Source organism: Leptonychotes weddellii, chromosome 11 (genome assembly GCF_054177405.1).
Source record: "Leptonychotes weddellii isolate Sample4059 chromosome 11, ASM5417740v2, whole genome shotgun sequence".
NCBI classification, from domain to species: Eukaryota; Metazoa; Chordata; class Mammalia; order Carnivora; family Phocidae; genus Leptonychotes; species Leptonychotes weddellii.
In genome coordinates, this window is record NC_138379.1 from 27,536,555 (window position 1) to 27,551,852 (window position 15,298).

A 15,298-nucleotide genomic window follows, 5' to 3' on the forward strand; every position below is an offset into this window, starting at 1 on the left:
TATCCTGCTTAAATATGCCTTCCCTTCCTTTTGCAATAGAAATGAAAAATGTTGAAAAGTTGATCACATGTAATGACTAGAAAAGAAATACATTTATATTATATAAATATAATATATAAACCAACAAAATGTTACCTTAAGGAAATGCCAACTTTACCTAAGACATAATCCACAGAATTATGTGGCAAATGTGACACAGGAAAAATATAGGAAAAAAAAAAAAAGACTGGAAGTAAGTGTTTAAATAATATTTTGGATGTTCACTGGTGACAAGTTAGCCAAATTATTAATTGTGCCTCGTGTTGTTCAGAAAGCTTATACAAAGTAAACCCAACTACCCACTAACCTAGTGTTTGTAACATTTTTCAAAATAAAAGTTAACATTTACTGGACACTTACCAAATACTACTAAACTCATTCAATCCTTACCACACCTCTTAGAGGTAGGTAGTATTATTTCTATTTTACAGATGAGGAAAACAGAGAAGTAATTTGCCAAAAGGTCATATACCTAGAGAGCTATAAGGCTAGAACTGTAACTCCATCATTCTATCCCCAGAGCCTAAAATCTTATCTTAGCCTCTATGCTACAAACATAGACCACTGGTTCTATTTATTGCACCCATGTAATTGAATGGTACTTTAATTACACTGACTATATATTTGTACTATCTCATGAATTAGATCCTTTTTCTGTAAAGAACCAATATCCTATTACTTGGTCCTACTCCATTTGGAAATACAGTATAACAGAGGACATGCAATGTATAGGCCTAAATAGTGGAATGTGGAATATTTAAGCAGTCTACGCTGTATGTCCAGATATAAATATGTGAATCAATTCCAATACAGGAATCAAAACCACATAGGAAAAAGCAAGTAGAACAGATAGGGGGAAAAAATGCTTCTTTTGCTAGCATTTAACTCTTTTCTTCTGCATTCAATTTCTATGTATTTACTCAACTTTGTTCCAGGTACAAAGCCTAAAGATTTTATTATGCACTAATTGGCTACTAACGTGGGTCAACATGGAGAAAGGACTTCAATAATTTTCCTCTTTGGTGGTTTCCTGAATACCTCCCTAAGAATGGAAAGGGGCAAGCTCTAAATTAGGCAGTTCCATCCCTTTAGGCAACCCGGTCTCCTATCAGATAACCCTGAGCACTCCTGCAGCTGGCTCCGAACCAAGCACCCTAAATGATGTAAGGTAGTTTGTTTCCTCCGGTCACAAGAAGGAAGCGGGGAGTCGGGAAACCTGACCGCTAGAGCCAACTCTGCGGTTTCCCTAGGTAAATCATTTAACTTTGCCAGCAAAGTTCAGTTTAAGCTGTTGAATCCAGGGAATTGGCCAGGTTACCCTTTCAACTGTGGGAACACGAAGGTGAGTGATACCTTTGAAAGCTACTTCCTCAACGGTGCTACCAATTACCATCATTGCACTTAGCCTTCCCTCCGGAGAAAACCGTTTGAAAATTTAATTCCTAAGGCCAAAAACCCAGCCTGGAAGCTGGCAGCCGAGTGCACAGAAAGTGAAAGAGGTTCTAAAGTTACGGAAGAATGCATCCTTTTGCCTAAGAATTATACTCGGAAGAGGGAAAACTGTTTACAAACTTCTGAGCTCAGATGAATGAGTGTTGAGGAGAGGAAGCGGGAGCAGGAGCGTGTTTTCTTTGTCCTGGGCGAATCCGGCGACCCCTGGAAGTTCCCCCAAAGGCATGGGGTGGGCTCCAAAAGAGCTCCCGGGTCTCGGCCACCTTCTCCTCACCTGAGGCACGAATAATTCTCAGTTGGCTTCTAACTCGGGCCAGCGACGACCACTATGTTGCCAGAGAACATGAATCTGCCGCACGTCTAAGTCCCAACCTTGGGGGAAACTTGCAAGGACGGACAGATTGGCCCCACGTCCGCCCCAGCAACACAAAACCGTCTGCCTTTCGTTCCGCTGTTTCCAGGACCCAGCTGACAAAGGGTGCTGCGGGCATGGGGGTTTCAAATAGTGTTCCTGGAAGGGGCAGGAATAAGAACCTACTACTGCCAGGTTTAAATTTACGTTTACGTGTTTTGTTTTGTTTTTTAATGTCTGAGGCAAGTTTAAATTTAACTTTCCATTTTATCCTTAATCTCCACTCTGTTTGGTTTATTATGAAGCTATGTTAAATTTCTGTGTTCTTTATAACACAGCCATTAGTCATACTCCAATTTCTAACAAAAGGTGGGAATTTGTCTCCTTCAGCACTACATGTTTTTAAGATTTTGGTTATTTTTCCTTCATTTCGTTCCAAAATACACCAGTCTCTTATACTTTCTGCTATACTCCTTAATGTTTCGCCAAACTAAACAGAAGCCAGCTGGCACAGTGATGGCATTGATTGTAACATTAAAGTTTCTTTGCTTTAACTATACTATTAAGAATATGGACCTCATCATCTGAACGTGCTAAAGGGCAAGTGTAAGACAGAATTTAAAGTTAAATGTAAAATAAGCACCTACATTAGGTGTGGAAACACCTGTTGCCAAGCCTTACAATGTGGGTGTCAAAAAAGATGATATCTAAAACACTTCTTATTCACCAAAAATCAATGCAATTTTACAAGAAATTGGCTTTTAAAAAATGCCTATTTTCAGAATAGATTAAGAAAGCATCTTAATATCACTTAATTTAGAAAATATTTCTGAGACAAAGTCCTCAATTCTGAACTGGCTGGTTTGTACAGTTAATAATAAATAATTTAGGGATTTTATGAAAACTTCAGTTTTTTTTCTTCAGTAAAATAAATGGTGCCTACATCTCATGGACTGTTTTGAGAATTAAATGAAATAACATACATAAAGTTAACAAAATGCCTGGGACACCAATGGTAAAGTACTATAGAGTGAATGCATATTTGAAATAAAAAGGCTTCTCAATTTTATTACCAAACCCAGCACCATACAAATAACTATTCCATTAGCTAAGATACATGTAATATAGCCAGCAATTAGTGTCTTTATTGATGCTCTATCCAGAATTCAGAAACAATCATGTAACATGAATCAGATACAATACAGTGCTTCTGATTTTCTTCAATAGGAAATAAATGTCCATATTATGGAGGTTTTCATATATTATTTCACTTGTAATACTCTGCAATGTGTTGTGCCATCCTATTTATTATGGGGATAAGCTCCATATAAGAATATAAACTCCAAGAGGGCAGGGATTTTTACTTATGCTATTATGTCCCTAAAGTCTACAATCAGAAATTGCTTAATGGATACAATAATGTTAATATAAAGAATAACAATGACATTCAGATCACACTATTAAAAATATCCTGACAAAGATGGCTTAGCAAGCATATTTCCCATTTTTTTCTGGTATTTTTTTCTTATTAAAGCATACATTCTGAAATAATATCTACAATCTAAGACTTACAAAACCACTGCATCCAATAATGAACTAGGACAATAAATTTAAATGAATTTATTTTGTAAAGTCATCATTAGAAAGAAATGTAAAAACAACAAAACACCAAAGTTTCAGTCAGCAATAAAGGGAGTAGGCCTGGGAGTCCTGAGAAATGAAGACTGGGGCCTCAAACCAAAAGCCCTGGACTTTCAATTAATTGAAACACTGACCCCAGTTCGATCCAGTGAAAGTGGCTAAAAGGAACAGGTCCCTACACCTACCAGAGCATGGGACCCGCGCCTTGAAGGCCTCACTACTCAATAAAGAAAAGGAGAATATAAACATTCAGAACCCATTAACCCACACCCAACAGGCTCCACTTCTCCCACAAGCAGACGGCACAAGCCAACCCCTGCCCTCTCCCGTCTCACTCACACCCTGAACCCCGGGACCCGGCCATGCGCCCGCGGGTCTGGAGGTGGCCTGATGATCCCAGGTGTCTACCTCCCACCGGCAGCTGAGGTCTAGCCCCGCCCACCTCGGCCAATGCCTCCGGAAACAGCCGTGCGCGTTGCCCTGGCGACGCGCAGCAAGGCCGCTTCCACTGAACTGCGCGGCTGAGACTCCTGGCGCCAAGCGGCAGCGCGCCACGGCAACGTCCGACGTGATGGCGTAACGAAGTCGGCAGCCAATGAAACGAGGTGCTGAAAAAGCTGGCTTGGGTTTGAATCTTGTGGCTGAGTTTGAATCGTGGAGAGGCGGACGTCGTAGTGAAGTGTCGTGGTAATCTTTGCTGGACCTGAGGTGAGTGAGAGGCACGCGAGGAGAAACCTCTCGTCTCGAGACACTCCTTTTGATGACCCATCTCGGTGGAAGCGGAAGGCTCCTGGGGCTGCCTTTGGAGTAGATGGGCTTGATGACAAATGCGGAAGGGTTAAGTAGTGGGTGTGTGTGTGCGGGGGTGAGGGTAGTTAGGGTCCCTGGGGAGAAAGTGAAAGGAAGAAGGAACTCGAGAACCCGCTAGAGCATAACTCTGCCTGATCAGGAGCCCTTGACTGCTCATCAGGAAGGGCAGAAATCTACTGCCTTAAATTCTGAGAAAGGCGGAAGTTTTAAAAGGCATCCTGGCCCCTTTCCCAGACTGGCAGAGCACTTTCATTGCCCTGCACCTTACAGTGTCTAAAGTTCATTCCGCACTCCTAATTCAGAGTGTTTTGTTTCAGATACAGATGTAAATGTAGCTCTGGGCTTAACTATCAAATAAGGAGTTTTGGTTCTCCAACTTAAAAACTTTTTGTCCTGCAAGGTTCTGCTGTGAGCCTGGCAAAGGTCAGTCGGGAACCTCCTCTGAGTCCCAGTTGTAGCATCAAGACAAGACTTGCCAGCACTGCCTAGCGGGATTGCCAAGAATGGTATGGAAGCGATACTGCTTGGCAAAATGCTTTGCGAATGAAAGGTCCTCTTGAACCTTGAGAATAAGTCCTTCTACTGTTCTTAGTTTCTTCAAGACTCTTTTAGGAGCTCATTAGGCACTCAGTTACAGTTACTTCTGTTCATGAAAAGAAGTTATTTGACCGGAATTGAATAATTTTGTTGTATAATACATAGTTTAGGTTAAAAAAAAAAAACTATTAACTATCAAGTAGAATGTATTAAGCATTCTACAGGTTTTAGTTGGTAGTTGTTATTCCACCAGCTTCAGCACTCCGCCTTGGATTTTGGAAAGTATTTATGAACTTTGGTGCTAGAGAATATAAGAACCAAAGGCAAGATAGCGTTTGTTACTAAGTTTCTATTACCTTGTAAGAATTGTCTGTTTCAGTAAACAAAGATTATCTTGCCTTTAACAGTAATAAATTAATCTCTTCTGTTACTGAACAAGTATTTGAAATACATAAAATTTTCACTTTAAAAGTGCATCTTGTCAAAGTGCATTGATACCTTGAATCGATTAAGGTACACAACAAAATCACGTTTATGCTGTCAACTCTATGAAATGTAGGAGGAAAAAAATAGCCCAGATGTTAGTGCCGCCCTTCACTCCATTTGAAATTTCTTTCTTACATGATGTTTTTAACTAGTAGAAGCACTGGCTCTAACACTAAAGTTAGTTCCAAGGACAGGTGTAAGTTGCATAGAGACTATAAAAGATAGTATATGGAGGATAGTTCCTGCTCCTAGAAAGTGTTTGTTGAACCTGAATCTAATTCAGATTTAAGCTTGAATTTAAGAAATAATTCAGAATTATATGACTCCACATTCAAAATAATTCGTGCAGCATTTCTGTTCCTTTGTTTGAAAATATTCTGTTCTTATTCCAGTGGAGCATTGTTGTTAGGGAACATGGGCTTTGGATCTGGCCTGAGTCTACATTCTGGCTCCTCACTTACTAGTTATGTCATCTTGGAAAAATTACTTATCTTAAACTAACTTTCTGTTTTTGTAAAATGGAGACTATTATAGAATATACCTTATATGATTATTTAAGGATTGAATGAGATGATGAATGTTAACTGGTTTTGTTTTGTTTTTTTTAAAGATTTTATTTATTTGACAGAGACATAGTGAGAGAAGGATCACAAGCAGGGGGAGTGGGAGAGGGAGAAAGAGGCTTCCTGCTGAGCAGGGAGCCCGATGTGGGCTCGATCCCAGGACCCTGGGATCATGACCCAAGCCGAAGGCAGACGCTTAATGACTGAGCCACCCAGGCGCCTCAAAATGTTTACCATAATGTCTGATATACAGAGCATGCTCAAATGATAATCATTGTTGTTCATTAGTAGTAGTTATGACCTTATTGACCTAATTTAAGAGTTCTCAATTAATAGTGTATTTGCTAAGAATAGATAACTGTTTGATATCCCACAAGCAGAGAGAATCATACTTTCAGTTTTATTTCAATATTCATTCATGAGCTCCTTTCCTGGGCCCTGAAGTTTTTATCAAAAATAGGCAAATATATATTTTTAACTTCTATGAGAAAATTTCTGGAGACTATATATTTACAAGCAAAAGAATAGTGATTTAAATACTTCAGCTTTACATCCAGTTAGTCTGAGTTCAAATCCCATGTCTTGTGCTTCCAATAGTGTGACTTTAGCCAATTAACTTAATCTATATTATAGTTATCCCTCTGTAAAATAGAAATGATTATAAATACCTATATCATAGGATTGTTTTGGGGATTAAATAAGAAGTATGTAAATTGCTTAGCAATTTCTATTTGTATACTAAGTGTTCATTAGAAAGTATTCTATAAATACAACATTATTAAATGAAGGATTGTACTTACGGTAAATTTTAATACTTTTTTGTTTTGTTTTGTTTTTGAAAGGAAAATAACTAGTCTTGTTTAAAATCCAAATGATACAAAAAGATATACAGTAGAAAGTAAGCCTGCCTGTCACCCATACCTTCATATTTCCCCACCATGGGGCAACTGATGCTATCAATTCTTGTGTTCTTTTCCTAAAAGAGCCCATACATATAAAAATATGTATGTCTTTTAAAAATACAAATGGTTATATGCCAAGTCTGCTATTTTACACTTGTTTTGCACATGTATCTTGAAAACCTGCATTAGTTCATTCATTCATTTATTGAACAAGTATGTACTGAGTCCTAAATATTGAACAAGCCCTGTTCAAGGTTCTGGGGTACAGATGTAGTCCATATTCTCATAGTGTTTATATTCTAGAGGGGAAACAAGCAATAAATATGTAACCAAATGATGCATATTTTCCAATTAGTGTAGATGCTAAGAAGAAAAATAAAGCTGGTAAGAGATGGAAGAGGAAAGAGCAGGGTGACACTATTTTGAATGGAATCTTTAGGGAAAGCCTCTGTGAGGTGATATTTAAACAGAAACATGAATAACGAACTGAGAGATTAAGGTTTGCAAATCTCTGAAGGTAGTGCCTTCCAGGCAAAGAAGAGAAAGTGCAAGGCCATGAGGTTAGAACAAGACAGAATGTTTTAGGAACACTAAGAAGGACAGTGTGACTGAAGCAGAATAATCAAGAGGGAGGATACCATTTGAAAAAGAGGTCAGAGAGGTAGATGGGGCCAGATGTAGAACCTACTGGACATGCTAGGGAGTTTGCATTTTATTCTTGTGCAGGAAGTCATTGGAGAGTTTGGAGCTGGGGAATGGCAGATACATAACATGATCTGATTGCTCTTGAAGAAGGCATCTGTACATGCAATCAATTAAATAAAATTTATTATTGTACTTGCATATAATTGGGGGTGAATCTTTAACTTAATTGGCTTATATTTATCTTGGGTGAACAGTACCTGCTTATATTATAAGTTTAGAATTTGCCTCTTCAGCTTGGTTTATATTAGCTTGCAGTTATTGAAGAGAATTAGGTTTTTGTTGTTTTTTTTTTTTTTTAAAGATTTTACTTATTTATTTGACAGAGAGAGACACAGTGAGAGCAGGAACACAAGCAGGGGGAGTGGGAGAGGGAGAAGCAGGCTTCCCACCGAGCAGGGAGCCCGATGCGGGGCTCGATCCCAGGACCCTGGGATCATGACCTGAGCCGAAGGCAGACACTTAACGACTGAGCCACCCAGGCGCCCCGAAGAGAATTAGGTTTTAACACTTCTTTATTAAATATAGCAGAGGGATGAGTTTTTCTATGCAAGTGAATATTCCAGAAAATTAGATGTTACCCTTACTAAATGACATGGTGTTTTAACCACCCTCAGTGATTATTATAAAACATGATCTTCCCACTTTCCTAATTTTGTAAACCAGGACCGGGCGCATTAGGAATGTAATGATAAAAACATACAGTCCCATTAGCTGTTATTTCTTGTCACTTTCTTATACTCTTTTCCAATCACATGTAATAATCATAAAATATTAGAGCTAGAAATGGACCTTAGGTATCATAGAGTCCAATCCTCTCACTTTATAGGTGAGCAACTAAAGCGCCTTCATTAGCTTCTTCATTGTTCTGTTTTTATATTCTATTTTGTCTAGACAAATACCTTCCTATTATAATGAACAATGGTGTTGGAACTGTTTATCTTTAATGTTTTAGTCCCACCAACAAAATCCTACCAGCTTACTCTTGAATCTATTCAACAAATACAATTAGGAATAGATATGACAAAATTGGTCAGAGCCTGTGATACTATCTTCTGAACAGTCATGTGAATAGAATTTTTTTTTTTAAGATTTTATTTTTAAGTAATCTCTACACCCATCTTGGTGCTTGAACTTACAACCCCAAGATCAAAAGTCGCATGTTCTACCCACTGAGCCAGCCAGGTGCGCCTGAAAAGAATTTTTGAATCAACATGTTATTACATAGGTAACAATACTTTGGCTTTTCTGTTGCTGCTTCTTAGTAAACATGGTCAAAGAATTTACTTTCTGTGTGCCTTATTCAGCATTAACTAGATGTCCATCTCTTTTACTTGGCCATGTTAGGACAGAAAACTGGCATTATATATGAATGTAGGGAAAAACTTCATTAATCCCTGGAGACATCAGTATATTTGAACATAGACTAATTTTTTACATTTTGGTGATCCTGTTGACCTTAGGTATTTTTATTAAGAAAATTATTTTCACTCATTTGTTTTGAAAAAGTCCAGAAATGTGTGATACTTTAAAAATTAAGATTGATGTCTTTCTTAAAATCTGTAACAAGTTGTAAAACAAAGTTGTATAGAGCTGGAATTTTAACCTAAGGTATCTGGCTCCAACATCTAATAGTTAGCATATTGAGTTGATTAGTTAATTAATTGACAAGAGATCTCATCCAACCTTGAGATTCTAAGGTCTATTTCAAAATAATTACCTGATGTCTTTTTATGCTTATTTAACTATTTCATTTGTGTGTATTTTATCTATCATTGGGGGTGAAAAGCATTATTCAGTATTCCTAAGAGGTTTTAGAAGTGTGTATGGAGATCAGTTTTTGGTATCACAAGGAATGCTAAAAGGAGTTCAGAAATGCTAAACATCCTCTAATACATGTAACAGTTCCAAACAAGGAAGAATTATCCTACCCAACGTGCCATCATGAGCCCATTGGGAAACAATAAAAGGATGAGCCAGTGTCTTTGGCAAGAAGAGACAGGAATGGGGTAGATAGGGAAGAGAACTGACATTTACTGAATGCCTCAATACACTTAATACTTGTTATCTCTTTTAGCCTTCACAGTGCTTTGAGGTTTCTTTTATGCAAATGAGAAACTGAGACTCAGTGAGGTTAAGGAAGTTGTCCAAGGTCATAGAAGTGAGGTATAGGTACTGTGTGGAACTTGGTTAGACAGAAGTTCAAGAATGAAGAAAGAGCAGAGTAGTAATTCATCTGGGACCTGACTGTTAGAATCCAAATGACCATCCTTCCCTCTTCGGTGTTCTATTTTTGGGGGAAGGACAGAGTCTAAAAGGAGTGCCATGCCGTCTCCTGCCTTTAGATTACTTTGGCTTTATTTGAATTCTTTCCAAAAGTATGTGGTTTTATGACATATTTCAGCTTCATTGTTGTTATTTATCCCATTTAAAAAAACAAAATATCTTTTTTAACCTTTCTTCCCCCTCCACCATACCATTTCTTTGCTCACTTTTGCAGTAGCATTTCCTGTATTTACCGAGTCTTCTCTCATTCAGGTTTTTGTCCCACCATTCCCCCAAAACTGTTCTTCTCGTTGGCTTCTGTGTTACTAAATCCCATGGTTACTTCTTAGTGTGTACTTTACCTGTTAGCAGTATTTAACACAATTGATCAACCTGTTCTCCTTGATTTAAAGATTACCCAAAATATTAATGCCATTTGAAGCATTAAGACTCTGAGGACAGACTTTACTTTTTTAACTTGGGTTGCAACTGCCTTGACATTTCCACCTGGATGTCTATTAAAAGTCTCAAATTCAAGAAGTCTAGATCTTCCAACACTCAGGCCAAGAACTTCGGAATTATTCTTGAATCCTGTCTTTCTCTCATACTCCACATCTATCAGGAGAATCTATTATCTTTACCTTCAGAATGTTTCCAGAATCTGACTACCAAATTGTTCTGAGTTGACATTATCTCCTGTCTGTACTACTTCAGTGTTCTAATTAGTCTCTATTCCTTACAGTATGTTATCTACACAGCAGTGATAATGATCAGATTATATCACAAAACAAAAAATTAAATCACACAAACACAAGACCCTGGTAGATCTCTTTACTGAAGTATAAGTCAGAAGTCAGACCCTGGGCTTCCTATTAGACTCAAACACTATAGGTAAACCATATACAGTCATAGGCTACCCAAAAACCTAGCTTTGATTTTCACAAGGGCTTCAGCCCTATATTAGTTTGGCTTATGGTAATGGACAGCAAAAGATCTCTCAGAATCATCAAGGTAATGAAGGGAGAATTTTGGCTTATGAACTATTTTTAGTAAAAGTGATCTTGGCTGCAAGCCTCTTGGCAGTGGAAATTGATACACTGAGGCTCATCCCTACGTGTCTCACAAACCCATAGGATTAAAAATAGTCCAAGGATGCATCAATTAGTAAGCCCGGGTATGAAGATGATGAAGATAGCATATACACCATGGTGTATTCAGAGATCCAAATCTGCTCTCTAATGATCTAAGTCTAGGGTGCATCAATATTAGGTTTAAAATTTACGGTCTGACTTTCAGACTGCCTCACATAAAAATAAAAAGTAAAAGCAAAGATAAACTAACAAAGATCGGTAGTTTGGAAACCTCAACTATCCAGAAATTAATTGAGAATATAAAAGTTAAAACTAAGAAAAAAAATTAAAAACCTTTTAGATTTTCTAATTTATTTATTCATCAAATACTTATATAGTCTACCCTGTGCTGGGCACTGTTTTAGGCTCTTGGAACACATCAATAAGCAAAACAGATTTTTAAAAATATACATGTACTTAAAGAGTACATAGTTTAACTGGAATAGAGAAAATAAACATAATAAGTAAAAAGTATCTACCTTTTGGAGATGGTAAGTGCTTTGGTAAAGAATAGAGCAGTATAAGGGTAATTAGGAATTGGATTGGCAGTTTTAATCAGAGTAGTCGGGAGGGCAACATTTGAGCAGGGACTTGAAAGAAGGGAGTTAGTCATGTAGATACTGAAGAAAGCATTTGGCAATGGAGAGAATGGCAGGTGGAAAGACCCCTTTGGGGTGCTTGATGGGTTAGCTGGAATAGAGGGAGCAAAGGGAAGATCAATAAAACATGAGGTGAAAATGGAGACCATTTAGAGAACTTCAGCTTGTATTCTGAATAAAATAAAGAACCATTGGAAGGTTTTGAATCTGGGAGTGAAGTGTGTGTGTGTGTGTGTGTGTGTGTTTAAATATATTTCCAGTAACATTTACCAGGTAAGTGGAATAGAATTAACACCTTTTTGTAATGAATACTATATGTCAGTCATATTGTATACAATAGAACTAATATTCATACTTTATTTTCTTTTTTAATTACAGAGGAATATTCAGGCATTCATTTAAACAGGGGAAGCAAAATAATCAACAATGTCTGTTACTGAGGAAGACCTGTGTCACCATATGAAAGTAGTTGTTCGTGTGCGTCCGGAAAACACAAAAGAAAAGGCAGCTGGATTCCATAAAGTGGTCCATGTTGTGGATAAGCATATCCTAGTTTTTGATCCCAAACAAGAAGAAATTAGTTTTTTCCATGGAAAGAAAACTGCAAATCGAGATATTACAAAGAGACAAAATAAGGATCTCAAATTTGTATTTGATGCAGTTTTTGATGAAACTTCAACTCAATTGGAAGTTTTTGAACATACTACTAAGCCAATTCTTCGTAGTTTTTTGAATGGATATAATTGCACAGGTAATTGTTTCAGTTAGAGTTTAATTTTTCCATCTGATTTCAGTTTTACTTTAGAATGGACATCTACTTGGCCCATTCTAAACATAATCAATTTTAAGGTGCTTGTTTGCTAAAAATTATTAAATTCAGTAGAATTTCACTGTAAATGTAGACTTTCTTTGAAATTTAGGCATCATACAAAACATATAATTTGTGGAACTTTCTCTTCCAAAGTCTTACTATAGTCCCTATAGACAGTCATCTTTTCAATTTCCTATGTTATTAAACCACATGGGTCTTGCAGTTGATGCCAGATTTCTCACAAGTTGTATTCATTAATATTCCTGCTGCTTACCTATACAACTATCTATCCCTGGGGAAGAATTGGACATTTCTGAACACTTGGCAAGTTTCTTTACAGAACCATTTCTCTTTATTGTACCTTGAAAAAAAAATGTTAAAAGCCCATGTTAATTGAGTATCATGTTCTATTTTAGCATATCTTCAGCCCAGAAAGCATCTCTAGTACTCTGGATAGATCTATAGTAATTTGCCTTTCAAAATGGCCATGTTTATTTCCTAGAAGGAGATCTAAAGGCCAGTTAATTCAATACTTAGAAGGCACTTAACACCATTATTTATATCTTATTTTTGTAATTACCACCATTTACGACATTTTCTTTAAGATACCCTAAAACTGTAACATGTTTCACTGTCTTTCACTGACTCATTCAGTTTTATTACAGAAGACTTACCCTCTTGGTCAAATAAGAATAGAATGTGGTTTATTGATTAGAATTGCTATCATTCTCATTTTTAAGTGTATATTCTTTTCTCCATTCATGAAACTCCGTACGGTCTCCAGAGATTTAAATTTTTCTTGACTCCAAATGAAAAAATCTCTACCAAACTAATACTGAATCTTTGTTTTCTTCTTGGCTTTATTTTATATTATTATCCAGCTTTCTTAAGACTTTTTGATGTACTGCTAGCTTACATAAAATAGAACAGAATAAAACATGTCAGTTTAATTGAGTCTACTGAAAAATATCTTAGTAGTTTGTTAATATTTGGCTTAGCAGAGAAATTTAACTTTTTAACTTATAAAAATATTTTTACCAGTAATGATGATGATTTTATATTATGTCAGGTATTTGCCATATGTAATTCAGAGTACCTTTTTGTTTCGTTTTGTGTTTGAAGAACACATCACTTTTATGTTATACTGGAGAGAATCATGGAAACAAAATAATTTGCCTAAAACACAAATTTTAGAGAGGAATTTCTAAAAGACTGCCATTGGAATTCATTCTTTCAGCAAACTTGTAGTGAATATCTGCTTTGTGCCAGGTGATTTGCTAGTTATGAAGGATACACAGCCTCAGCCTTGGAGGAGCTCACAGTTGGAAATACAGTGTGATACATACTAGAATAAAAGGACGTGTAGCATATACTGAGGGCTCAAATGAGGGAGTAGCTGTGACAGGGAAGACATGGAAAAGTGACATTTATGCTGAATGTGAACAGGTGTAAATATTCCAGCTGGATTAAATAGAGGAACTCTTCAGTGGAAAGGCAGGGGAGTAGAAAAGAAGCAGCACATGCAGAGAACTTCACACAATCTAGTATACCTAGATCACAGCAAGGAAGAAATAGGCTGGAGACAGTGTCTAGTAATATTCCAAGGCGAGGAATTTGAACTTTCTCATGTAGGACTGTTGAGCAATTAGGAAGATTTAACATATTCAGATTTTGTTTTCTTTTTTTTTTTTTTTTAAAGATTTTATTTATTTTTTTGAGACAATAAGAGAGAGAGAGAGAGCACATGAGAGCGGGGAGGGTCAGAGGGAGAAGCAGGCTCCCTGCCAAGCAGGGAGCCTGATGTGGGACTCGATCCAGGGACTCCAGGATCATGACCTGAGCCAGAGGCAGTCGATTAACCAACTGAGTCACCCAGGCGCCCCTGGATTTTGTTTTCATAAAAAAAAAAAAAAAAAAAACTAAAAATTTCTAAGGGATGGATTAAAGAATATTGAGACTAGATAGGGAGACTGATAACTGATTAATTAAAACATGTAAGATTGCTATGGAAGAAAGGGAGCAGATGACAGGAGGATGGTACCATTAACCAGAATACAGAATATAGGAGAAGAGTGGATTTGTGCTAAAATTCCCAGGTATTAAGGATAAGACTGTAAGTTAATTTTGGACCTGTTGGGTTTAAAGTTATGTTCAGACTATCCAGATTGAACTATCCACTAGACAGTGGATATAGTAATGTTGTATGTCATAATAAAGAGCTTTGATCCCTTTTTATAAAAACTCAGTACTTGCATATGGTGCCACTGGAGCTGGGAAGACCCACACGATGCTAGGATCAGCTGCTGAACCTGGAGTAATGTATCTAACAATGTTAGACCTTTATAAATCCATGGATGAGATTAAAGAAGAGAAAGTATGTAGTACTGCAGTTTCTTATCTGGAGGTAAGTTGACAGAATCATTCTTTAGTTTAGTCAATAGTATTTAGAAATCTTTTTTTTTTTTTTAATTTTATTATGTTATGTTAGTCACCATACATTACATCATTAGTTTTTGATGTAGTGATCCACGATCCATTGTTTTCGTATAACACCCAGTGCTCCATGCAGTACGTGCCCTCCTTAATACCCATCACCGGGCTAACCAATCCCCCCTCCCTCCTCCCCTCTAAAACCCTGTTTGTTTCTCAGAGTCCATAGTCTCATGGTTCATCTCACCTTCCAATTCCCCCCACCCATTTTTCCCTTCCTTCTCCTAATGTACTCCATCCTATTCCTTATGTTCCACAAATAAGTGAAACCATATGATAATTGACTTTCTCTGCTTGACTTATTTCACTTAGCATTATCTCCTCCAGTCCCATCCATGTTGATGCAAAAGTTGGGTATTTATCTATTCTGATGGCTGAGTAATATTCCATTGTATATATGGACCACATCTTCTTTATCCATTCATCTGTTGAAGGACATCTCGGCTCTTTCCACAGTTTTGCTATTGCGGACATTGCTGCTATGAACATTGGGGTGCATATGGCCCTTCTTTTCACTAC

The 15,298-nt window shown here is 37.2% G+C and overlaps 2 protein-coding genes and 1 long non-coding RNA gene across 4 annotated transcripts in view; 1 reads left to right on the top strand and 2 right to left on the bottom strand.

Annotated features, from left to right (window-relative positions):
* Positions 1-2,004, bottom strand: part of METTL15 (methyltransferase 15, mitochondrial 12S rRNA N4-cytidine) — a 183,412-nt gene extending 181,408 nt beyond the window's left edge. The window contains exon 1 of one of the 2 annotated variants that reach the window (XM_031025070.2): positions 1,766-2,004. The gene's annotated coding sequence lies outside the window, so the exon portion shown is untranslated. The remainder of the gene's footprint in view (positions 1-1,765) is intronic. The other variant, XM_081798434.1, reaches the window with a different exon arrangement.
* LOC145716168 (uncharacterized) overlaps positions 1-15,298 on the bottom strand; it is a 453,113-nt gene that overhangs the window by 214,531 nt on the left and 223,284 nt on the right. The gene's annotated exons all lie outside the window — the stretch shown is intronic.
* The window catches only part of KIF18A (kinesin family member 18A), an 85,055-nt gene continuing 73,798 nt past the window's right edge, over positions 4,042-15,298 (top strand). Inside the window, exons 1-3 of the mRNA XM_006730525.3 lie at positions 4,042-4,192; positions 11,857-12,229; positions 14,536-14,693. Coding sequence (XP_006730588.1) covers positions 11,905-12,229; positions 14,536-14,693 — 483 coding nt within the window. The 5' untranslated portion in view covers positions 4,042-4,192; positions 11,857-11,904. The remainder of the gene's footprint in view (positions 4,193-11,856; positions 12,230-14,535; positions 14,694-15,298) is intronic.